At 41.7% G+C, this 26,284-nt stretch overlaps 1 protein-coding gene across 1 annotated transcript in view; it reads left to right on the top strand.

Moving 5' to 3' along the window:
- Asb4 (ankyrin repeat and SOCS box containing 4) overlaps window positions 1-26,284 on the top strand; it is a 67,343-nt gene that overhangs the window by 27,519 nt on the left and 13,540 nt on the right. Inside the window, exon 3 of the mRNA XM_004632615.2 lies at window positions 18,534-19,024. Within this exon, the coding sequence (XP_004632672.2) occupies window positions 18,534-19,024 (491 nt within the window). The remainder of the gene's footprint in view (window positions 1-18,533; window positions 19,025-26,284) is intronic.

Genomic DNA, 26,284 nt, shown 5'->3' with positions numbered 1-26,284 from the left:
AGTTGAACCCTTTGTTTTCTGAGGCAACACATCTTTCTGGCAATTAGAAGAGGGTCAGTATGCTGGGAGACCAATAAGGGCTCACGAAAAGGTCCCTAGAAGTTTTTGCTTTCTGTGGGCTTGGGAGCCTGGAAGCCCTCAGATGCCTTGTCCAATAAAGAGGGCCACATGGTGGGAAGCAAATTTACTTGCAAAAACTGGGGTCAGGAGAGCCATAGGGAAAGGTGGTCCTGAATTTACAAAGGGCTGCTATGAAAATGCCGCTTCTTTAGCATACTCTCCTCCTCACAACTATTCTTGTTTATTTTGCTTTTTGTTTTTGAGACAGGGTCGCATTTTGTAGTTCTGGCTGATCTTGAACTCACTATGCAGCCTAGGTTGAAACGCATGGTGATCCTCCTGCCTCGGCCTCCTCTAGTCCTGGGAGTGCAGGTGAGATCCACCGTACAAGAAAATCTTTACAACTATTCTGTCAGGTGAATACTGTCATCATCATTTCAATATTAAAATCGGCAAATTGCTTACTCATGAAAGCCCATTTTGACTACGTCGATGGAACGCCACGCCAAGTACCCGTTTTGTCCACGAGGTGGTGCTGTCTCCCCTTTGCTGGGGCGTGTCCCACTGTTAAGGTAAACTACATTTTTGGACTGCCTGGGGAGTTTCTTGGGTCCGGTGTAGGGAATTGTTGTCTCCACTGGACATGCAGCATGTCAACCAGCTAATCTTCATTTTCTCCATTCCCTAGAATGCGTTGTTCATAGCCCCTGAGAACAAAGGTTGCTATGTTCTGTAACACTGTATCTTCTCTACCTGGCATATTTAGACCAGATCGGTGCTGATATTGAAAGGTGAGCTCAAGTACAGTGCTTAAGAAGACTATAGGCTTCGGAATAGGACTCCTTAGGCTCACATTAGTACTCTTCCACTCAGCAGGGAATGTCTCTGAGGGCAGGGTGTGATTCCTCTGGTCATCGGCCTATTTTCTCAGTGGGCGTATTGTGACCAATCCAGGAAGGCTTGGGGATCATGTCTGGCCCTTACTCCCCAAGCATGACCTGCAGAGGCGCCTTTGCGCTGGCAGAATCGCGCTCTCCAAGGTCCCCTGCTTTAGACACAGGTTTTGCTCTTAGAATCTCTTCTGTGTGTTACTGTGAATTGTAACTTTCCAGTGTTTAGAGTCTACATGTTTACTTAACTGCAGAACTGTTAGCTTTAGTGCATCGTGTGGAACCAAAGTGGACTTTGGAAAATGCTGGCTTACAGGAGGGAGACTGGGGCCACCACCCTAAGGGACACTCCCCATGGCAAGGTAGAAATTTTACCTGTGCAAACCTGACTCCCAGCCAGCTTGCCAACCCAGGGCAGGCAGGCTGGCTGGAGGCCCAGAAGAGCTGCGGGTGGCGGTGGAATCCTTTCTTCCTTGTGGAATCATACTCTTCGCTCAATCACGGCCTGCAACTGAGTGTGTGAGGCCTGCTCATCCCAGGAAAGGTGATTCGTTTTCACTGAGTCCACTGACTCAGATGTGGTTTGCATCCTGCGGACACCTTCACAGAAACACCCACAATAATATTTGATCAAATATCTACGCACTGTGGTCCAGCTAAGCTGACATCCACTGAGACTGGTGTCAGATTTCTGAACTCCACTACTATGAGATATTTAATTTGTGTTTTTTAAGCAACTCCATGGATGGGAGTCTGGTCCAGCAGTGACAGGAAATGCTTGCAGTCAACCTCTGCCTAGTCAAGGCATCAGCGCAGACTGCAGCTCTGGCCATTCCCTGCTGAGGATTTGGGTATCTGTCCCTCAGGCTTAATCCAAATCCCTAGTTTGAGGCTGATTTTCAATCTAAACTCAGCCTTTTTAAAAATAATTTTATTGAGAAACAAACAGCAATGAGACAGTTGCAAGACTGATTAGTAGGACTGTTTCAATAATTAGCACATTGCATATTGTTGTCTTAGTGATTATTCATTGTACAAGATGCAGACATGATATCCTGTCCACAGACACTATTAGAACAAATCTTTCTATTCACTGAATTAAGAGAAAGTAGCTGTATATCTATCCTAACTATTTTGAATATACAGATACCAAATGGTCATTCATTTGTATCCCTCTTTTTTGTTTAGTTTTGTCAGAGCAGGGTATTCTATTGCCATTTAAATATTGTAGGTGTGTGAATTCAGCAAAATATTCCAAAACAGTCCAGTAATCCATAATAGTAGTGGGTTTTCCATAAGACTGGCAATGTCAGAAGTTGTTGACTTGAGCCTTTTATAGCTCAGCATATTAATATGGCTTTACTTTTTATACTTCATTTTCATACTTTTCTCCTGGATGGTTAAGACCAAAATAAAGCAAGACCTTTATAACAAGAAATGTAGCTTTTGTATCTGCCAAGTTCAGTCAGATCTCCTCAGGATTTACCCTGAAATCCTGTCCCGCAGTTTGTAGATTCTTCGTCATAAACTCAGCCTTTTTGATGTTGATTTTCAATCTAAACTCAGCCTCCCAGTTTACTAACTGGTCAGCCCCATGACCTGCTTCAATTAACCCCTCGCATAACCACAGGAAGTGTTACAGCTTGTCTCAGGATGTCCCCTCAGAACCACATGCTCCTTGGAAGTAGCTGGATATAGAGTGTATCATACTGGGATTAAGGGTGTGTGGTGCTAAATTGGTCTTCTGATTGGAACTGTTATAGTCCTGGGTAGGTACCACCCAACAGCCTGACAGCCTGGGTGGGGTGAGAGGGAAAGGCAGGCTGGCTGCTCCTTGCTCTTGGCCCCTGCTTGCCCTGCCGTGGACACTCTCTCCTCTGTGATGTCCCCTGCCATGCCCCCTGCCTTGGAGTCAGCTGACTTTGGACTGCAGCCTCTACAAACCATGGGCTGAAATAAACCTTTTGTCTTTTAATGTTGGCTGTCTGATATTTTGTCTCAGTAATAAGAAAAGTAACTAAGACAGTAAACAACAGCTATTTAAGCTAAACGTGCAAAATACAAACTTTAAATCAAAGAAGTAATTGCATCTTTTTTTTTTTTTTTTTGAACTGGGGATTGAACTCAGGCCCTTGTGCTGGCCAGGGAAGTGCTTATTCTACTGAGCCATCTCCCTGGTCCCATAATTGCATCTTAAAGGGAAGGGACTGGGATGTAAATTTTTGATGAGGTGCTATATACTCTGGTCTTTTAAACAAAATTTAAACAGATGGTTCCCTAAGAGACAGCGAGAGAACAGCTGCTCACCTTCAGAGTCTGGCTTCCCCTCCCCTGACCTTTTTCAGTCTCTATTTATTGAGAGCACAAATCACAGTACACAATGGGTCCAGGTAGGGAAGACATGGATTTTCCACCTTTCTTGTTCATTATTCTGTCTTAATAATGAGCATAAAGTCTCTGTCTACTTCATGGAGGTCTACCTGCAGCTTCACCAGCTTGGGACGTGGGAGTCCTGGGAGTAGCAGCCCCGATTGTCCATGACCTGGATCAGCAGGCAAACTTTTCCAAAGGTCTCCTTTCCTGCTCTGGACATTCAGCAGAGACTTAACTGTTTGAGCCAGGGTTCCTTCTGAAGGCCCCTGGCTGTACAAAGAGCCCCTGCATCCCGGGGCTCGAAAGGCTGCTTCGCTGTCCAGCTCCCTGTGCATCAGGCAGAGCTCCGTGAGCATCACACCGGTGGTTGCAGAAGGGAGACACGTTGCTGCCTGTGTAACTGGTTCTGCTACATGAAGTGAATACCCCACTTGTGCCTGTCTGCCTCACACGGTGTCACCCGCCTGGCCACTTGTGCCTATCTTGTCTCCATGGCTCCAGGGCCACTCATCAGTACCCCTGGGACTGCTCCAGCCTCCTCCTGCCCTGACACCAAAACAAATGAAATTTGTCTCTGGATAGAGACAGAAGTCCTATTCCCTTTCTCCAAACTCATAGATTAGCTTTTTTTTTTTTTTTTTTTTTTCAGCTGAATGACAATAATAGCATTAATTTCCTAGAGCAAAAACACCGTTCCACCCTAAGATGTGGTCTCACTTCACATGCAATCAGATCAGTCCAAAATAGTGTAACAATGGTACAGCTTGCGAAGTCTGAATTATTCACTCTTATCTCTGGTTACCTCACTAAATTTTAATCAATCCTTTTTTGGGAATTAAAAAAGATAAAAATGAAGTAAAGATAAGGTGACTGAGCTCAGTGCCTGCTTCTTGATTGTTCTCCAAGAGCACAACTAAAAAGTTATCTTTTCTTTCAGGTTGAGTAAATTTAAAATAAACAAAATGATAAATAAACATGGGCTCTATGATAAAAGGTCTGCCTCCCAAGGGAAGAGAAGCAATATTCGGAGGCGTTGACAGATAAGCTTTGATATGAAAAAGGCTTGCTTTGGGAGGCAGAGGGAAGTAGTTGTGCTATTTGCTTCCTATTTTCAGTTTGCTTTAGAAACAAATACAAGGAGCTGTTCAAGAAGAAGGAACATTGTGAGAACAGAGGTGTGTAGGAGTCTGGTTTCCTTAGCTTTTGTAGAGCCGGCTTCCTGGTTTCCTGCTGCCTCACTGGTGTCAGCCTGGGGCAGGAGTCCTGTTCCTCTGTTCCTCGTTCCCATATGCCCTGTTAGTTGTCAAATCTCAACTCAAACCCGGGTCATCCCCTCCAGTCCTCTAGCTGCAATCTAGTCCTTTGATCCCTCATCAAACAGTGTCCACTCCAAATTTGTGTCCACAGCCCGCCTGTCTCCCCTGTGCTCCAGACCCACATTTCTTACCCTGTGTCACCCATACTGGCTGATGCCTCCAGGCCACCGCACCATGCCACGTCATTGCTTCTGTGCTGTGACAGTTGATTTCCAGCTGTGTCCCTGCCTTTATGCTGGCCTCTTTGCGCCCCTTTCTACACAGCCAGTCAGAGTGGTGAAAGGTGAATCTGATCTCCTCGGCCCTCAGGGTGACTCTTCCCACTCACGGGGGATTCTGTTCCTCTCCCAGTGAGTTTTTTCAACCTCTCCCTCTGTCACTTCCCTCTCTTCTCCTGCTCTCCTCTGGGGTTTCCAAATGCATCAAACATGTTCCTGCCTTAGCTCCCTTGCCTGGCTGTGGCCTTTGCCATTAACTTAAAACACTTTGATTTATCACCAGGCAAGGGTTATAGTTTCAAAAACCTTTCTATGAAAACTGCATCTTCTTCCTCGAACAATCCCTGACACTTCTTGGCTTTATTCTGTCTTACCATATTTAGCATGAAGAAATTTTTGTCCATCTTCTTCACTAATGTTGTGGCTTATACCTTCATATCTCTCAGGGCCCATGTCTCTGGGGCTTTACAGAGGTAGCAGGGACGTGGACGTATGGTAGTGGATGGTGGTTGTTTGATACCTTGCCTAGTCCTTCAGTTGGGCTAGTGCAGTTCTTAGTGCTGTTGAAGGGATTCACTGAAGTTGGAAACCCCACCCTGGGTGTGGGTGGCACCAACCAATAGGCTTTTAGCTTGGGTGGAATAAAAGGGAAAGACAGAACACAGTCTGACTTTCTTCTGCCTGCTCTGCCATGGACTGTTGTTCCTTTGCGGTGCTTCTCCCAGCCTGTCCTTCTTGGAGCCAGCCACCTATGGACAGAAACCTCTACAGACTGAGCTGAAATGAACCTTTCTTCTTCAATTTGGGGTGCTGGACAATTTTTTTTCTCTCAGCAACAAGTTGCTAAGACAACTAGCATGTCAACTCTATGAAACTGATGCTTTTTCTTAGTTACTATTGTGTTTGTAGAGTTTCCAGCTGAAGCCAGTACAGAGCAGGGGAGCAGTGAGTGTATGCTGTTCCCTCCATGCCACAATCAGTTCTGGAACACTGCATGACCCAGCAAGAAAGCTGTCCCGTACCATCAGCAGTCACTGTCTGTTTCCCCCAGTCTCCTCTCACAGCTAGTCACTGGTTTCTGCTTCAGTGCATTTGTTTACTCTAAACTTTCCATAGGAATGGAATCATGCCGTCACAATGGTCTGGGTCTGTCTTGTTTCACTTAAAATAATGCTTTTAATGTTTCTTGGAACAACACACTAAAGCAATGTGCCAGTATTTTATTGCTTTTTATTGATGCGTAATTGTATGCATTCATCCATTCACCAGCTGATGGGCATTTGGATTGTTTCCTTTTGGTTTATTGTGAATTGTGCCATGCAAACTTATGTATACCATTTTACTTGTATTTATTTACTTATTATTTTTAATTATTTGGTACAGGGTCTCAGTATGCAGCTGAGACTCATAGTGATCCTCCTATTTCCAGCCTCTCCAGAGTTGGGATTACAGGAATGCACCACCATGCCTGAACTCATGGTCACCTCAGTGTGCCTGGGCGCATGGCTGGCATGGCCTGTGGTGCCCAGTATTAAACCCTGGTCCCTGTGCTTGTCTAAGCAGGTGCTTAGTCTGCTGAGCTATCTCACTGGCCTTTATTTAATTATGTTTATTGGTACAATTTAGGTATATATAATGATCACATCATTATAAGGAATTTGTGCTTGTATTTGATGTATCTTTATTCATTATTTTTTCTCATTCCTGTCCCTTCCCTTAAGTTTTCGTGTGGAGATAGATTTTGATTTTTTTAAAATATATTTTGATTTTTGTTGAGTGTATGCCTTGGAATGTTGGAATTGTTGGGTTGCAAAGTAATCTTGTTTTTAACCTTTTGAGAATTGCCCTAATGTTTCTCAAAGAGGTGATGTCATTTTCCATTCCTGTCCATCACTGGGTGAGGATTTCTGTTTCTCTATGTCCTTGCTAATATTTCATATGATTTGTCTTTTTGTTTATTATACCCACCCTATTGGGTACAACGTAGCATAAGACTATGTTTTGATTTGCATTTCCATGATGGTTAATGCTATGGAACACCTTTTCATGTGTTAAGGACTTTTTGTAGTTTCTTTTTTTTTAGCGGGGAGGGCGGTGAAACTGGGGATTGAATTCAGGTCATTGTGCTTGCCAGGCAAGCACTTACCCTACTGAGCCATCTCCCCAGCCCCTGTAGTTTCTTTATAAAAATGTCAGTTCATATACTTGGCTTATTATTTATTTATTTATTTATTTATTTATTTATTTTACTGGGAAAAAAAGTATATATTTAGAATTAGCCAGCTGGACTCAGTTTAGATGATCCCAATTTTTTTTTGGCAGCATCCAGTGCATCATAATTGGGGGTCACTTAAACATATGCCTTCTTCTCTCCATCAGGCCTGATTAGAATATTAACCTTGGCAACATCAATGTCATAGGGCTTCTTTACAGCTCGTTTGATTTGGTACTTATTGGCTTTGACATCCACAATGAACACGAGTGTGTTGTTGTCTTTGATCTTTTTCATGGTTGACTCTGTGGTCACTGGGAACCTGATGATGGCATAGTGGTCAAGCTTGTTTCTCCTGGGGGTGCTCTTCCGAGGGTATTTGGGCTGCCTCCAGAGCCGCAGTGTCTAGAGAGAGTGGAAGGTGGGTCTCATTTGTATCTTCTTTTCGTGACTGTGGATGTCTCTTAACATGGCCTTCCTGCCCTTCAAAGCTTTTGTTTTGGCTTCAGCTTTGGAAGGGGTGGGGCTTTCTTCCTTGCCTTTGGCACCATCTTGGTAAAAAGCCCTTGGCTTATTCTTAAATTGAGTTATTTGCCTTTCTACCACTGAGTTATAATTATTTGTTATATTTTTTGATAAAAATCTCTTATCAGATAAATAAGTTTTCATATAGTTTTGGATTGTTTGTTTTTGAGACAGAGTTTCCCTATGCAATTCAGACTGACTTTGAACTCACTTTGTAGCCCTGGCTGGTCTTGAACTCACAGAGATCCTCCTGCCTCAGACTCCCAAGTGCTAGCATCATAAGCATGTGCCACCACACCTGGCTATCATTTAGTTTTGAGAATCATGTTTTCATAAATAAATTTAAAAGAGTAGTTATACTTGCCCTAAGAAGTCATATATAGAGAGATCACAAAGCAAATGATGATATCTGGAGTAAATTACCACAATATACAGGGTGAGAAAAAGAAAGTGAAGACAGAAAAATCGTCAAGGGATAGCCACTGAGGAAGAAGAGAGCACGCTGGAGGAAGCTGAAAAGTCGAATTTCAGGAAGTGAAGCATAAACACCATTAGATGTAACAGAGGAGTGTAGGAGGATGAAGCCTGAAAGGTACATATGAGAGTGACTGTGATGGCTCATATTTAGATGTCCCCCCAGCCTTTTTCACCCACAGAGAGGGAGTTTCAAAGGTGACTGGCTAGGGCATGTGAATGTGGATTAGGGCATGGATAATGGAAGCCCCATCCTGGGTACGGGTGCCACTAACCAATCAGATGGCAGCCTGGATGGAATTTAAAGGAGCAGATAGAAGCCAGGCTTGCTGCTGTTACCCCTTTCTACCTTCTGCCCTCCTCTTGTCATGTCAGGAATGGCGTCTCCTCTGTGATGTCGTGCAGCCTTGGAGCCTGCCGAGTATGGACTGAAACCTCCAAAAACTGAGCTAAAATAAACCTTTCTTCCTTTAACTTGTGGGTGTTAGGTAGTTTGTCTGAGCAACAGGAAAAGTAACTAATATAGTAATCAATTGAAGGCTGCTGGTGACTTTTATCAGAGCAGTTCCAGTGAGGCACAGTAGATTTTTGATAGACTAAGCGATGTCTAGGTGGTGAGAGCAAGGACATGGGAAGCAGAGCCCACATATGCATGACACTTGCTCAAAAGGAGATCAGAGGAGACTGAAAGGGAGCTAAAAGGAAGGGGAAAGGCTTTAAGTGTTTTTATACAACCAGGGCAAAGAGCCAACAGAAGGGAGGCGTTGGATACATAGTACAGAGAAATTTTTGTGGGGCAATATTTTATCGCTGACTATAGGAGCATTTGCAAAGATGGAGGCAGTGGTCTTTCTCTTAAAATAAAAGGGAGGAGGAAAAGTAATTGCTGAATTACTCAGCATTTGTTTTGTTTTACTGCAACCTGCAGAAACTCAATTCAGTGGTGGCAGGAATAAGTAGTGCTCACCATTCCCTGGTTGTCTCTCCCTCTAGAGTTTAGTTTCCTTCAGCAGACACATGACTCCTCTAGAGGATGTCATGGGAACAGAAGAAATAAGAGTCGTCATCAGGGCTGTGTAGTGATAATACCATGCAGGGCTTTTTTTTTTTCAAGATTATTTCTGCCTGTGATATTTTGATGACTGAAAAAACCTCAAAAGTGGGGAGACACAAGAACAAGGCAGCCTTGATTCCTGGCATCAAATAAAGGGGTTTTGATATGGGGAACTGCCACCCAGAACTATAGTGTACTACATGAAATACTGTAAGACATAAACTTCTGTTGCTGTGTTGCAACACACATTTACTTTATTCTGATTAAACCCTAGCTTAAGGTCAATCAGAATACATTGGCAATCAGGGCTGGTGAGACAGCTCAGTGGACTAAGCACCCGCTTAGGCAAACATGGAGACTGGGGTTTGAACCCTGGTACCACACACTGTGCCAGCCCTACTCCCAGGTGCACTGAGTCAGCCACCAAAACTGGGAGTGGTGCTGCATGCCTGTAATCCCAACACTGGGAAGGCTGAAAACAAGAGAATCTCTACAAGTCCAAGCTGCATAGTGATAACCTGTACCAAATACATTAAAACAAAAACAAACAAAGAAACAAAAAAACAGAACAATGGGGGACAAGTTGAAGGACACAGTTCAGGATAAGAGGGAGCTGAGTTACTAGAGCTAGTGATGCTGACTGACTTTAGCAGAGTGGAGCTGTGCAAACCTGTAACACTGAATCCTCTCTCAGAAGCTCCATGGGACTTTGGTAAGGTAGTGCAGTTTATGTACAAAGATTTGGGAGATGCAAGTATGACTATGTGGAGTAGGACATTCACAAAGGCTTGGGCCATGATGTCAGCACAGAGACAAAAGAAGACTCAGCCAGATCCTATGTCTGCAGTGGAGATGGGAGTCACAGGGAGTTTGTAAGATTACTGATAAAGAAGGATAACATCACTGGGTGGTACAGGCTGCACTGGGTGAGACAGTTAGAGTTCTTGTTGGTCTAGAAGAAAGTAGTTCTCAAACTCAGACTAAAGAGAATGTGAGCACTGGAGAAATGAGACCATAAAAGAAATGGTATTTCATTTAAGATTTCATTTGAGACAAGACTATGAAAGATACAAGAAAATATATTTGCTCTCTATTTTAGACTGAAAGGGCAAAATTGAAACAAGAGCAAGGCAACCAACTGAAAATATGCCTTGATGACAGTTAATAACAAACTTGACACTGTACAAAATTGCATCCTTGACAAAGAAGCCGACTTGAGAAGCAATTCCAGAACACTCAAAAATTGAAAAGCTCTGAATAGGAAAAGGGAGATCTAACCTTGAATAATAGATATTTCAGAAGAATGCTATCTGTTAATAAGGGAGCCAATATTCGTAAAACCTTTAGTGAGACCTCAAAGCAATGGCAGACTTTATTAATATTTTCATAAACAACAGTGAACAAATATTCTATCCTTTACCTGTACAAAATCCCATCTACGTTGGCCATTTGAGTGGGGACAGGTATAGTTCAAGATGATGAAAACAAATGTAAAGTCATTAATATGAAACAACTCAGATAAAACAAGCAGCCAATGGGGATTCTAAACTTCTACTGGGAGCTAATAAATTATGCAAAATTCTGTTATTGATGTTAATATTTTTTCTGTGTTGTTATCTCTCTCTCTCTCTCTCTCTCTCTCTCTCTCTCTCTCTCTCTCTTTTTTCAGAACCAGGGATTGAATTCAGGCCTTTACGCTTGCCAGGGAAGTGCTTATTCTACTGAGATATCTCCCCGGCCCCTCATATATCTTGAGACCACTATAATCAATGAGAATAAAGTCTTTCACCTTGCCTAAGAAAACAGCAATCCTACGCCAAGAATTTATCTTGTGCTTGCCTAGGTGGAGAGTGCGAGGTTCTGAGTTCAATTCCTGGTACAAAAAAAAAAATTTAATTCTTCAAGATGGTGATAAAAGGAAGCTATGAGAAGTCTGCTATGTTATAGTTTTTGAAACTGGGAACTGGGATTAAGACAATTGTGGGAAGAAATATCTTAACAATGACTCTAACTTGGTAATCACTAGATAGTGAAAATTTTAAGTAAAAAAATTGTTATAGTTCTTAATACATAAATAAATGTTTTCTTTTCAAATATGACTAGTATATCATTAGGGTAGAAGAAAAACTCCCCTTTATTTAAAGATATGCAGTCATTTGGAGAAGAGTAGGCAAAATTAATGAAAAAATTAAATCCAACTATATCTTTAATAAAATATCAAAATTCAGTAAAAATATACAAACAGGTGAATAAATAAAAAAAAAGATGGCTTGTAAATCAACAAAACTTAATGGGCTTCCATTTCTCCATAATACTCAGTATCAAAAAGTTATTGTAGTTCTGGGAATATAGTTTAGTGGCACAAGCGTCTGCCTGGAAAGCACAAGGTCCTGAGTTTGCTTCTGGGTGCTGAAAAACAAAAGTACAGTAATACTCATGTTAAAAAAGGAAAGAAGGAATAAGAGAAGGAAAGAAAAAAGGATAGAAGAAAAAAATGAAAATAAAGCTTTTGTAAAGAAAGGAAGAAGGGCTGAAGGGAGGGGAGGGGAATGGGAATAAAAGAAGCAAGACAAACCTTGTCCAGGTACAAATTCCCTATGGTGAACGGCATCACTAGTGCACCACTAAGACAAGAATCTAACACACCGGTGGATTTTGTGGGGAAATGACTGTCACTCAACAGTTGTATACTCCATGAATGCTATTTTTAAATTTTTATTTTATTTTATGTATTTAGTACAGGTTCTCACTAAGCAGCTTGGACTCATAGTGATCCTCCTGTTTTCAGCCTCTCTGGCACTGGGCTTATAGGCGTGCACCACCACGCATGGTCTGGGTGGCTGGCTCGGCACACCCTGGGCTGAGGGTGGGGCCGGCACAGCATGTGATACTTGGGATCGAGTATTACTGGGATATTAGTGATACCCTGTTTCCTGTGCTTGCCTAAACAGGTGCACAGTCCACTGAGCTATCTCACTGGCCCTATAAATATTCAGAAAGCAAAACAGTATTCTGGCAAGTGGACTGGCTACTCTGACATATCCATGAGACAGAAATAAATAAAATTTTGCACTTAACACAATTCTTAAACCCCGTAACACAATTCCAATGTTTCAGCAAAATGAGTCTACCTGGGGGAATTCATTCCAAGGAAATAATGCTAAAATTTAGATATGGTTAACAATGGTAGCATGAATGGTAAAACAAAATTTTTTTAAAAGTCTTGGTAATTCAATAGTAGGGTACACCTACTCATGGAATATTATTAGGTTATTTTAATAAGATATTTAAAATAATAATAACATAGAAAGGATTTGTCAGCACCTAAAATATAGAAATGGTAAAATATTTCTAGCTTGACTGTTAACTAGAGAAATGATGAGATATCACTACACTAGATTGGCTAAAATTGAGTTGTGGGCTTATAATATCAACAGGGTCAGGGATCTGGTATAAGGGGAATCCTCGCACATGCCTCACTGGTGGCTAAACTCCTCCACCCGTCTGTCTGACAGCGTCTAGTAGAGGTGAAGACCTGCACACATAGTGATCAGCCATCGTGTTCACAGGCATGGAACCCAGAAAAGCCACTGCACATAAACTCTGGGGTCCAAGAACACACGAGAATTGTGGTGACAGCAGAGTTGGGAATTACCTGAATGTAGAAATGTTCATTTCAGCAGAATAAGTAAACTGTGAATTATTATGCCAAGAGATAGAACACAACAAAATGAACAAATGGGGCTGGGGAGATAGCTTAGCAGTCTAAGTGCCTGCCTGGCATGTGCAAGGACCCGGGTTCAATCCTTGGTACCACATGCTGTTCTGGCCCCAGAACCCTGGGCATGGGGGTACATGGCTGTAATCCCAGTGCTGGAGAGGCTGAGACAGGAGGATCACTGTGAGTCTGAACTGCATAGTGAGATCCTTTATCCAATAAATAAATAATAAAAAAATTAAAAAGAAATAAAATGAGCAAATGAATGTTAAACATCACAACATAATTGTATTCACCAACATAATGTTGTAAATGAAAGAAGAAAATTGTGAAAGAGTATGTGTTCATTCCTAGGACTCGGAAGCTAAGCAGGAGCATCACAAGTCTGAACCCAGCTTGGTGGCCTGAGTAACCTAGTGACTTAGTGAGAACTTGCTTCAGAATAAAAAGAGGTCAGGGATGTAGCTCAGCGTGAAGACCCTGGATTCAATGTCAGTGCTATAGAACAAAAAATCAGTGTGTGTGCATGCATGTTTTCACAATTCTATGAAAAATAAATGAAAACAAACCGACTGGCACTATACACAAATATTGGAACAGTAAAAAGAAATTCAAAGAAGACCTGATTATCTGAGTAGACTTGATTCACTGATAATAGTTACATCTGGCAGGATGGAGTTGGTTTGGAGGATATAGAAGGTAAGTAGAGGGCTTCTAGGGGTGTGAAGTATTTGATTTCTTTCTTTCTTTCTTTTTTTTTTTTTTTTATATTTTAGGGAAAGGCCTACAGGGTGTCCAGGGTCTCACTATAGATCAGACTCATAGTGATCCACCTGTTTGCAGCCTCCCAAGAGCTGGGATTACAGGCGCATTCCACACACCCAGTCTCTATCGCCATCTCAGCATACCTTCGGGGGGTGGGGCTGACACAGCAGGCCTGGGGATGGAACCCCGAGCCCCTGAGCCTGCTTGCGGGCACTTTAATCCACTGAGCTATTTGGCCAATCCTTACATTTGATTTCTTTTTTTTTTTTTTTTTTTTGCGGAACCAGGGATTGAACTAGGGCCCTTGCACTTGCCAGGCAAGCGCTTATTCTACTGAGCCATCTCCCCGGCCCCAGTTTTAAGTTATCCACTATGTGACACTATTACGGCATCGGTTGGCAATGGATATAATGTGCTTTTATATTTAAAATATTTTCGTTAGGCCAGGATGATAACTCAGTGATTTAAGCTCCTGCTTGGCAAGTGCAAAGACCTGGGTTAAATCTCCAGTACAGCATGCCATGCTGGCCCTACACCAAGCCTGCCACTGAAACTGTGCATGGTGACACACGCCTGTAATCCCAGCACTGGGGGTAGGAAAAGACAGGAAGATCACTATGAGTCTGAGCTGTGTAGCAAGACCCTGTACCAAATAAATAAATAAATAAATAAATAAATAAATAAATAAATAAATAAAAGAAAAATTCACAACATTTCCAGGAGCTTAAATTGCTGGCTTAATGTCTTGAATAAATTAGAAAATCTAAAATCAAAATATAGTGCAAGCCTCCCATTTTGTAGTATGTGCCGTGGAATACTAACTCCCAAGAACACCGTTCAAACCTAAAAGCAAGGCAAAGCTAAAAGCAGAGAAGGCAACTCTGCTGTGGATCTCACTGCACCAAGAGGTCAAGGGTCAACTGTCGATGTCCAAGTCCATTACAAGAAATAATGTGGCTTGTTCCAAGTTGGCCTGTGACGATTTCGGGCTGACCCCTCGATGCAGTTCTTTACTGGAAAGTCTCCAGCGTCAGAAGCAACCCTTCGCATGGCTTCTGGGAAGAGGCTCTGATTCATTTGCTTGAGCTCCTCGGCAGACCTGACTTGAAAGGAGACCTGGCCCAGAACTCTCCCAGGCGGAATACTGATGAACACAGGGGCTCAGCGAAAGGAAGGCTTTGGTAATAATAGCTGTGCGCTCTGCGGAGCAGAAGCAGAGGCAGCCTCAGAGTGTTTGCAGCAGAATGTTCTTCCAGCCGCACGCACCAGAGTGTCGTTTTGTGCCCGGTCCTGAGCATGTCAGTAGGAGCACTGTCTATTCCCAATGCGCTTCACATGGGCAGGAGAATGCCACAAATGAGGGTACAAAGGAGCATTTGATAAAGAATAGATTGTTTCTTTTTTTTGAAACTTGAATGGTTGTATACGTTTATTAATTGCAGTTTTTAAGATTTCCTTTCAGAAACAATACTGTGTTCAGTCAATAAACAATGTGGCATAATAACTGCTAATTAAATGACAGGAAATTAAAATGGAAAATACTGAAATATATATATATATAGTATTAAAAACTAATGGGATCAAAATTTTGTCTGTGTCAATAATGACAATGTTACAAACCCTATAACTTAATTTTAAATTGCTTTCTCAAAACACTGCTTTTATGAGAATAACAGATCAGATTATGTCACTTTAAAAAACCCTAATAATACTATTTAGAAGTGATGAATGATATTATTTTAAAAATCACTGGAAGGTGTTGGGAAACCGATGAGGCAGTTTAATGTGATAGGACCAAGACTAAGAAAGGGAAGATATACACAGTCACATTCTCCGAAATAAATCCACAGGAGGCAGGGATCCACAGCGGTGTCTTGCTGCTTTGAAAATCTCTGTTTTAGACAATGTTCTCAAAACAGTTGACTCCAACAGTGACCCACGAGTAAAACACTATGAATCAACATATTTGCAAAGGTTAAGAAGTAGGAATCAGCAAGAAAACTTGAATGGACTGTGATGAACTCCCATCCAAGGTCCCCGGCCAACCCATGAGAAGCACTCAGCTGCAAAACTTCTGAGTCTGGTTCAAACTCTGGGCTTACTGCACAAGCATAGATTGTTTTTAACCTTACAAAATGCAATATTCTGTTTCTGCTTTCTAGCTTTCATATAAAATATGCACAGAAAAATTTTCTTGTAAAAAACTAACAATGGGGCAGATTATCACAGTCATAAAAGGTTTTGCAGCCAGACTGTCTGATTTCAATTCTTGGTCCTAAGACTGCTTAGCAGCTTAGTGTTCTTTGAGCAGCTTGTTTACTGAATGCAAGTTTCTTCATCTATAAAACCAGGATAGAGCTGCACACACTGCAAAGCATGGCTGGAAACATTCACTGAGGCCACGCGATGAAAAAGCTTAGCTCAGAATGTTGCATATGATTAAGTGCTAAATAAATATAGTTACTGAGTGTCACAGTCATTATGCATGTCCACAACACACTAGAACTTTGTGTGATATCCTATCCTCAAACTGTTAGAAGTGCTGGTCATTTACTTGCCATTTCAGTATTTATCTTATGTTTTACTCTTAGTACTTCTTTGCTATCAGGAAAACTTTTTCTTAGTTCAATTGTTTGGAAACATTTAATTTTCTGAATATTGCTTAATCTTAATTTTTGTTCTAAGATTTATACTATATCTTTGACTTACAATTTATTTAAAAGACATTGTATGATATCTTCTCCTAGTATTAGAAACTTTAAAAAGTTTATTTCCATTTTCTGTTGACTTTAAAAAAAAACAGAGGTTTGTACCTAAATAAATAAATAAAAAGATCATAAATATAGTTACTGGAATAATAATCTTTTGAGAATTATTCTTTATTTACTATAAAAAAATCCTTTGAATATAGAGTCAAACCCCTAGGGGTCATTTTGTTCATCTCAATACATTAGGTAGAGAAGGAAAATTTCAGCTGCTCCAGTTGATCATTCTAAATTCAAAATTCTTTAGAAGAATAAAAGTCACTTTAAGGGCTGGGGAGATGACTCAGTGGAATAAGTGCTTCCCTGGCAAGCACAAGGGCCTGAGTTCAATCCCTGGTTCCACAAAAAAGAAGAAAAAAAGTCACTTTAGTTTCCTGGTCCATTAAATGAGTGGGTTGGATTAAACAATGTCAGAGGTGCTATTCAAGCACATCCCTTGTCAACCGTAGGTCCTACATGATACAGTTTGTGAATTCTTTTCTTTTCTTGTCAGTGAGAATTTCTATCATATTAGCTTTTATCTTTTTTCAATAAAATATTACCTTTGGGTCAGTGAAGACTCAGGACAGAGGAGAACTTGTACTGTAACATCATGTAACTCGGTAGTGTCCCAAATTTTCTGATCAAGGAGATTATGGGGCCAAAGAGGAAAGTGATTGATGATGTCAAGTGTGCCTAAGGAGAGTCACATGGAGAGAAAACATTCTCTCAGGCTTTCACAGAGAGCACATTGGCCAAGCAATGGCCATGACTCATCCACATGGCTGACACTGACGAAAGATCTGCAATCTGAGGTACAGGATCTCAGGATAAATCCTGAGGAGATTTGACTGACCTTATCAGATACAAAAGTTACATTTCTTGTTATATAGGTCTTGCTTTATCGTGGCCTTAACCATCCAGCAGAAATGTATAAAAATGAAGTATAAAAAGTAAAGTCATATTAATATGTTGAGCTATAAAAGGCTTCTGACATTGCCAGTCTTATGGAAAACCCACTACTATTATGGATTACTGGACTATATTGGGATATTTTGCTGAATTCATGCACCTACGATATTTGAATGACAATGGAATAACATTCTCTGACAAAACTAAACAAAAAAGGGGGATATGAGTGAACGACCGTTTTGGTATCTGTATATTCAAAATGGGCTAGATATACAGCTGCATTCTCTTAATTCAAGGAATAGAGAGATTTGTACTAACAGTATTTGGACAGGATATCATGTCTGCATCTGATACAATGAATAACCACTAAGAAGACAACAATATGCAATGTATTAATTATTGAAACTGTTCTAGTACTGGGTTTTTAAACTGTCTCATTGCTATTTGTTTCTCAATAAAATTATTTAAAAAAATATGACCTTTGGGGTAGTTGGTGGTTAAAGATGAGTGTGCCTGTGGGGTGTGTGTGTGTGTGTGTGTGTGTATGTGTGTGTGTGTGTGAGTGTGTGTGTGTGTTTTGCTGTATTCCAAAGAAGCTTCACAGACTTGGCCCTCTTTCTGTGATTTCAGTCAAAGACCCAGGCCCTTTCCACAGGGCTAAGATTTGTCTCCACTAAACTTTCAGTTCACTTTTTTTTTCCCATAATTTTATTGAGAAACAAATAGCAGTGAGAGAGTTTCAAACCAAATTGGTAGGACAGTTTCAATAATTCACACAATGCACACATTCTTCCTAGTGGTTAATTGCTGTACAAGATGCGGACATGATATCCTATTTACAAACACTATTACAACAAATCCCTCTATTAAAGTTTCACTTGTTTTGAGAGGGAAGAAAAACACTATTTGTGAAACACGCAAAACCTTCGATGTTTTAAAAGCCACTTGTACGAGCCTCAAAATTTCTGGTGTATGTAACCTTTATTTTAGTGATATTTGGTGTCTTACTGATAAAAGCTTTTTACTTACAGAAACACTGGGCCTTTTGCAGCCCCAGCCTGGGCCAGGAACTCTGTTCCTCTCCCAGGGGTGCATCATTGGCTGTCCCAGGAGGTGGCACTGTTGTTTTAAAGGAGCTACTTCTACCAGGACCAGAAGTGGAACGGAGACAGTGTGCGTGTGTGGCTATCAGAGGTTCCAAGAGAAAAATCCTGTGTAGTGGATCTTGTGAAAACCCGCCAAGTAATCCTCTGCCTCCGTTTCCCTTTATAGGCGCGAACGTGAACATGAAGACCAACAATCAGGAGGAGGAGACGCCCTTGCACACGGCGGCCCACTTCGGGCTCCCGGAGTTGGTGGCCTTCTATGTGGAGCACGGGGCCGTGGTGGACAGTGTGAACGCGCACATGGAGACCCCGCTGGCCATCGCCACCTACTGGGCGCTCCGCTTTAAAGAGCAGGAGTACAGCCCGGATCACCACCTCGTCTGCCGCATGCTGCTGGACCACCAGGCCGAGGTCAACGCCCGCGACGAGGACTTTAAGTCTCCCCTGCACAAGGCGGCCTGGAACTGTGACCACGTGCTCATACACATGATGCTGGAGGCCGGCGCCGAAGCCAACCTTATGGACATCAACGGCTGTGCTGCCATACAGTACGTGCTCAAGGTCACCTCCGTGAGACCCGCCGCCCAGCCTGAGATCTGCTACCAGCTGCTGCTGAACCACGGTGCTGCCCGAATATACCCTCCGCAGTTCCACAAGGTGAGACCGTGCCTGGTGTCCAGTCCACAGGGGCGCTGAGACTCAAACGGAGGCTTGGCCTTCAGTCTCCAGGTGCCTCAAGTTCCTCTGAGTCTTGGCACTTGGGCTAAGCACCCCCGGTCTCTATGCCATCTCCCACTGACAACAACCATCCGGCAGGCTGTGCATTATCGGCCCTGTTCTACAGAAGAGGACAAAGCCTTAGGGCTTACTTGAGTTTTTGCAGATAATTTGGCTCCAGAATTTATTCCTGAAATATCACACTTTACAGCGTTTCTTCTGAACAACACTAATTGCTAATGTCTAATGAGCTGGCATGGGTCCCCAAAGGGTAACAGTACTGATATAGCCGAAACGTGGTTCCTACCCTTAGGAAGGCCAGAGTCTAGTGGGAGAGTCCCTTGCAGAGATCATTTTGATATACTGGGCTAAATGATGAGGCAGAGAAATACAGGGTGTGATAGGAACATGGAAACCAGAAATTACTATTAACCAAAATAGTAATGATGCCAAAACGCATCTTAGTTTAAAATAAACAAATCGGATCCTGTCCCTAGGACTGCCCTTATTTTAAAACTTTAATGTACAACAAGCAAAGGACTTTGTAGATCAGCTAACAAATGTGAAAGCCATTAAAAAACCTTTACAGAGATTTTGCTGAAGTCCAGCTATGTTTATCTTCTACCTTGATAAACTATCAGGGGCTCATCTGAATTCCTGCAGTAGGAGGCTGACTTAGAGAAAAAGAGTCAGAGTAAGTGTAAGGAACTCAGAGCAGACTCCACACAGACATCCCAGAGAACATTTAGATAAAGATATGGTAGTTCTAGCAATTCTTGTAATCAGTAAGAAGTTTTCTCTTGGTTGTCATCGTTTTAATGTGACATTACCTTTTTTTTTTTCCTTGTAAAGCTCAGAATGCTCTAGAACTTCCTAGATAGTTTCAAATGATTGGGCAATGGTCATGTGATAAGTTCAGACTAAAGTCTGTTGGATTCTGGAATTTCCTGCTGACATATTACCCATAGAACATAGTTGACCCTAAAGAATGATGAGGCAAGAAGAGGCATGAAGGAGTAATTGTTCTTAGTTCTCAAGACTGTAAGTATAGATACTCTACTCACTACTCTATCTTAGGCATGACTACTGTCCTATTTGTGACCTTCCATGAAGGCCAATTCTACAACAACCTTTATCTTTAGTATTCCTTATATTTGCAACATATTTCCCTTTTAAAAATGTCTGTGCCAATCCTTAGCTCTAGTTTATCACCTGGGATAGCTCATATATGTTCAACTAAATTTCTGGAATATACATTAGCTTTCTGGACTTAGATAAGATAGAAAATGTTCACAACTTCCAATGTGATTATACCATCTAGAGTGTTCAGTATGAAATTGTCCCTGCTTTTAATTTTTAATCTCTTCTTTGTCATTGCAGTTCATTCATTCTAGAGTTAGACATGCCATTCCTAACAGGATGATGATGCATGACCTTACAGTCAAATCTTACATAAGAGGGTGATTGAATATACAACTTTACCTTCCTAAGCTTTGGTTTTATTTCCTATGAAATGGGCATATGCAGACTGAGTACATCATCAGAAAGTTGATCCTAGGTATGATTTATTGTAGAACTCAAAAGGTGGTGCCAGACATTTCTTTCTCTTAGGTGAACTTCTGTCCTTGGAGAGTGCTCCCAGTTACTTACCTTGACTTAAATCTTCATCTATAAACACCCTTTCCTTGGTCAACTTCTACCTCTTTTCCTGCTTGTTCTCATAAGGTTCACATCTCACAAGGCTCTTCAAGTGGAACCTGTAGATGCTAGCAGTTTATCTCTCTAAGAGAGCTCACTTCATAAGTAAATTCTGTGTATAGTTGTGTCTTTGACCACCTTCCTTCCAAAAGAAAGAATGAAGAGAGACTCAGGACAGGAAAGAATCAGCAGGCACAGTAAACCACATGAGAGATCATAGTCTCCAATTATGATCAGAAGACTGATCAAAACAGTGATGGAACTGTTTTGAGGATTAAATGAGACACTATTTGTGAAGTGTTTAGGATGGCTCCTGGTGCCTGAAAACCATTTGATAAATGACGGCCATCGCTGTTTTATCATTCCATATCGGTTAAGGAGTAGAATCCTTGCTTCAGAGCCTGCCTCATGGAGAAAGTCATTCAAGCAAGGATGGTGTGAGCCTGAGTCTCTGCGTAGGGACTGAATGTAGTACACATTCTGAAAGCCACTGCTTATGGACAGGGTAAATGATAGCTATTTTAAGAGCTATATTAGCAAGAATGGGCATTGAACTCAGTTGCTGTTCTCCAGTAAGAAATTTATGTGGGAGGCCACAGGCTTTTTTCAGAAGAAGGAAGTTCTTTGAGAGCTAACAAGAAAGCAAGCTAAGAGCAGCACTTAGTGCTATGGACACGAATCCGCCTTTGGCCATTTTCTTCCTGTGTGATGTTGCACAAGGCCCTTAGTCACCCACACTCCACCTCCTCCTTGAACAGCGAAGGAAATCATGAACTTATCAGGAGTGTCTGAGTGGTGAATGAGATGTGTGAGCTGGAGTGGTGACCAGCTGCAATGTCCTTTGTTGCTGTTTTCCTTGAAAGATGTGCTCTTAGCCCAGCACAAAAGTCTCTCCCACCAACCCTACTTATTGGTTATAAAGTAAGCACATGATTCTATGTCTCAAGGGGCACTGTAACCTGGTATTTGTTGTTGTTGTTCTTAGTGTTTTCCCATTCAGTTTTTTTTGGCCCTCCAGGTTCCCCTGGCTTGGCTGTATGCTAAAGAAATTTAAGATAGAATTGCCTGCTGGAAGCAGACTGCTATTGTAAACATTTTTGTTGCTACCCAACAGAATGTGGAAGAGAGTTGGCCCCTTCCAGAGGAAAACTAAAGAAAAAAACTAGTCAATTGAAAAGTGATGTAAAGCAACTACTCTGCAGCTGATTTTCCAAAGGAAAAGTCATTTTTATCACTTGTGAATAAGGAAGTCCTTTATCCAGAAGATAAAGTGATTTGTTCCCTCATTGGTGGGCCATTCAGTTCCCCTATTTATAAGAAGCAAGGTCAGAGCGGAGGAAGCTGTCTTCCAAACACAAAGCAAATTTGTAGAGGATGTATTTCACTAAAAGCCTATGTATAAATTACATAAGTGCAGGGGGAAGAATTATAGGGGCTGCAGTTGCTTTCCAGGGTACAAAAGGACATTCATTTTTTTTTCTTTTAAGCATAATTCAGAAGGAAGTGATACCCCGGGGAGCCAAGATTGAGATTTCTTATCAAGCAAGAGAGATTTTTCTAGGGGAGAGGAAGGTAGCATGAAAGTTTAGGAGAGGTAAGAATGACTGCTGCCTGTTGAGCATTGCTTTTATGAAGGCCAGGATAAAAACAGTTCTCCTTTATTATCAAGCAGATTTCTGCACAGAGGTTTATCAGTATGTAAGGGAGGAAGTAACTTTAGAATTTCTCTCTCAAAGTGGCTTGCAGGGGACATTTGGACTGAAAGAATTGCTGAATGATACTTCAAATCTCTTTTTTAAGTATATGTTATGGTTTTTTTGTTTGTTTGTTTTTAGGGGTCAGAGGATGAGGGTAGGTGTCTAAAACTCTCTCTGCCCCCAAATTATTTTTCTATGGGTGGAAAATAAAGATGATGTCAGAGACTCTCAGAGCAAGTTTCCTGGGCCTTTTCTGTCTCCCAGGTTGGGCAACATGAAGGATGAAGTGATGACTTCTCCTTTTGGAACATTTAGCATCCCACTGTCCTGGAAGCAGATTAGAGTGATGGTTCAGTGTTTGCTACATCTCAAGGGTCTTCTGTTATAGTTTCCTGGTGGAATAACTACAAAGGCCTAAGTAGATGTGTCCAGATGCCTTAGTTCCAAGAGAAGCCCAAAGTGCCAAAGAAGGAGTCAGGAGTCTGTCAGACTCAAAGGAGCCTTTCACGCTCCAAAGAACCAACTCTTCTGTCAACAGAAAGCTTAGTAGGCAGAGTGTCAGCAGAGATGAAAAACAGCAGGGAAAGTGTTGGACTTTGTGCATCTCCAGTCTGCTGTAGGTTAAGATTTGGAATCATTTTTTTTTTAACCCTAATGAGAGATGAGATGTGGTCTCCCTATGATGTGCAAGAAGATGCCAGGCACAAAAGGAAGCACCACGCGTGTGCATTTCATCTCCTAGCTATGAATGCATTGCCTCCCCATACCCACAGCTTGTTCTGAACTGATTTTGAGTAGGAAGTGGGGGTAAGATTGCCAGATAAAATGCTGAGTGCCACATTAAAGGTGAATTTTAGTATAACTCTGCCTTAAGCAATATTTGGAATGTACTTACACAAAATATTATTTTTTCTATCTGAAATTCAAATTTAACTGGGTAGTCTGCATTATGATTACTTGCTAGGTCTGACAACCTAGTTGAGGACCAGGTAATGCACATAAGAGGGTGACATCTTGTAGCTGCATCCCCCCCTCTGTTTTCCTGTCTTCTCTGGGAGATAAGGAATGCCGCGGGAAAAGCCATCCCCATTAAAAGAGGCTGCCTGGAAGCCATCTGACTACCAGGAAAAGCTTAGAAATTAAGGCAGAACACAGATGTCACTTTCCAAGTGACACCTAAGTCACTGGAGGAAACTTGAGCTGAATTTCCTGACTTCTTCGTGCCCTTTCGCTTTTGGAATTTTCAGAATAAGTGTATTCTGCATACAGTGCTTGGGCTAACTTCCTTAATCACTTCTGCTCTGGTTACTTCAATTTGGCTTTATTTTTATTTTATTTTATTTTTTCCTGTATTTTAGGGAAAAGTCTAAAGATCTTTCTTCTAGATCAGACTCTATTTTTCTGTTTACAGTCTCTCAAGTACTGGGATTACAGGCGCCTGACACCACATTCAGTCTCAATGTCTCAGAGTGCCCCGGGGGCGGGGCTGGCATAGCAGGCTCCAGGGATTGAACCCCCGGCCTCTGAGCCTGCTTGCATGTGCTTTAATCCACTGAGCTATTTGGCTGGCCCTATTTTGGATTGTTCACTTGGTGACTGTCTATTTCTCCCCACAGGTCAGTCCTGTGGAAAGGTTGTGTGTGGGTGTTTGCGCAGCGGAGAGGCTCTTTTCATATTGATTATTAGGAAAATCTTTGCAGTCATGAAAGAATTCTTTTGAAGCATAAACAAAACCTGCATTTTGAAACATCTCCAAATTAGAGGTCCTGAATTATCTCTAGGGTCCCTTGCAGTTCCAACAATCTATGATAGTGTGATGGGAGCTTATAATCAGCATACAAAACATTTTAGCATCTGTAGTGGGTTTTTTTTTTTTTTTTTTGTATTAAGTTCCTGTGTGCCATACTTGTTGAAGGGCTAAAGAAAAAAGTGAGCCTCAATTTTCCAAGACTAACTGTTAGAAAGTTACCTACCAACAAACAGCCATGAACCCAGGCAAAAGTCCTGCTGGCTCATTTCCTGTAGGTTCAGAAATGCTGACTTTTCAGAGTTCCCAATTGCAGTGGGTAACTGCTCCAGCCACCTCCTTACCCCATGTTGTGGTTTCTGTCTAGATGTGCCCCAAAGCTTCATGTAGTTATAGGGTGGGCTTCTCGAGTTTGGATTATTCATGATCCAATCCTGGGATTATGGGTGTGAGTGCTGCTGGGATTATGAATGCTACACCCACTCTGGGGCAGATGGCCTGAATACAGTATAAGGAAGCCAGAGAGGCTTTCTCTCTGCAACTGCTTTTCCCTTTTTGCTTTTGCTGTTTTGCTGTTTCCTGCCACCAGGAACTGCTGCCCTCTGTCATTTGCCACCCTGCCTTGGGGCCCGCCAAGTATAGACTGAAACCTCCACAAATTGAGCTAAATGAACCTTTCCTTTCTTAATTTTTGGTGTTGGGTATTTTGTTCCAGAAATGAGAGAAAAGTAACCAAGACACCATGTTATAAGCCAGTGATACAGGATTACATTTGCTTGGACCTACGAAAACAAAAGTCATGATCAGCAATGTAACACTGTGTACTCTGCCCCAAATAAGCATGAGTTTGGATTCTCTAAACACAGACACATTAGGACCTGGCTCACTATACATTTGGTCTATAATGGCTTAAGACCAGATGGGGAATATCAGGACTTTTGAAAGTGGATTGTTCAATGTAATCATTATTAGCAAGTCATGCAAATAGAGAGCAATGTGTAGTAAAAATGGAGAATAAATGATAAAAATCACATTATTTCCTAATTTTTCTCTACATTTTCTAATCATTTTACTCTACATGTCTGTGGCCTTATTTTTCTATTAGTTTTGTATGGTAGAAGCACTGTACAATATAAAGCAGACCTTGATTTATTGTTTTGTTGATATCTAGACTTAAATTAGTGAAGAACTTGTTTCTAATGCAGACTAAATTTAAAAGTTGTCTGTACAGTATCTTGTGCTAATTTCTGTGATGTAAACTCTTCTGTCACGGTGAGTTTCAAGCTACTGAGGTAAGACTGGGAGGAAATGAACACATGGAGACATAATAGATGCACAAAAACATTTTAAACTCTTTGAGGGTGATTTCATTATAGATGGTGTCTCACTTACTCTTCTCTCGTTGAGACAAATAGCTGACACTCAAAGTGAAGGAAGGAAAGGTTTGTTTAGCTCACAGTTATTGGAGGTTTCAGTCTATACTCAGCTGGCTCCAAGGCAGAGTGGGACATGGAATAGAGCAACTTTTTTGGTAGTGGCAAAGAGCAGAGAAGGAGAGGGAGGAGGCACAGCAACAACGGATGCAGAGAACAGGTCTGTCTCCCTTAAATTGCATTCAGGCTATCCAGCCCAGCAACATTTGCACTCATAATCCCAGCAACATTTGCACCCATAATCCCAGCAACACTCACATCCATAATCCCAGTGGATCATGAGCTAATCACAAACTTTAGAAGTCTGCCCCATGACTGCGTGAGGCTTTGGTGGGGGGAACAACTAGATGCAAAAGATAACAGATGGTCTTGATGGGTTTTGATGCATTTTTCAGAAAACTACCATTTCCTTTCTTCTCACATTTTTATGAGGAAAATTCTGGTAAAATAACCACCATCCCAGCCTCGGTCTCCCAAGTCTAACTTCACTTAATAGGTCAGTGAGCTGTGAGGAGAAATCATGCTTGTTTGCTGCACTTGGCTGGACTGCTCATGGAAGCCTGAGGAATTTGTTCTTCTGGGTGACGCACCTCCAGGGATTCACTATGCCTCTCAGAAAGGCCTG

This window comes from Octodon degus, unplaced genomic scaffold (assembly GCF_000260255.1).
Source record: "Octodon degus isolate 3935 unplaced genomic scaffold, OctDeg1.0 scaffold00050, whole genome shotgun sequence".
Taxonomy (NCBI): domain Eukaryota; kingdom Metazoa; phylum Chordata; class Mammalia; order Rodentia; family Octodontidae; genus Octodon; species Octodon degus.
Note: the sequence above shows the minus strand (reverse complement) of the source record. Positions and strands in the feature narration are given on the sequence as shown.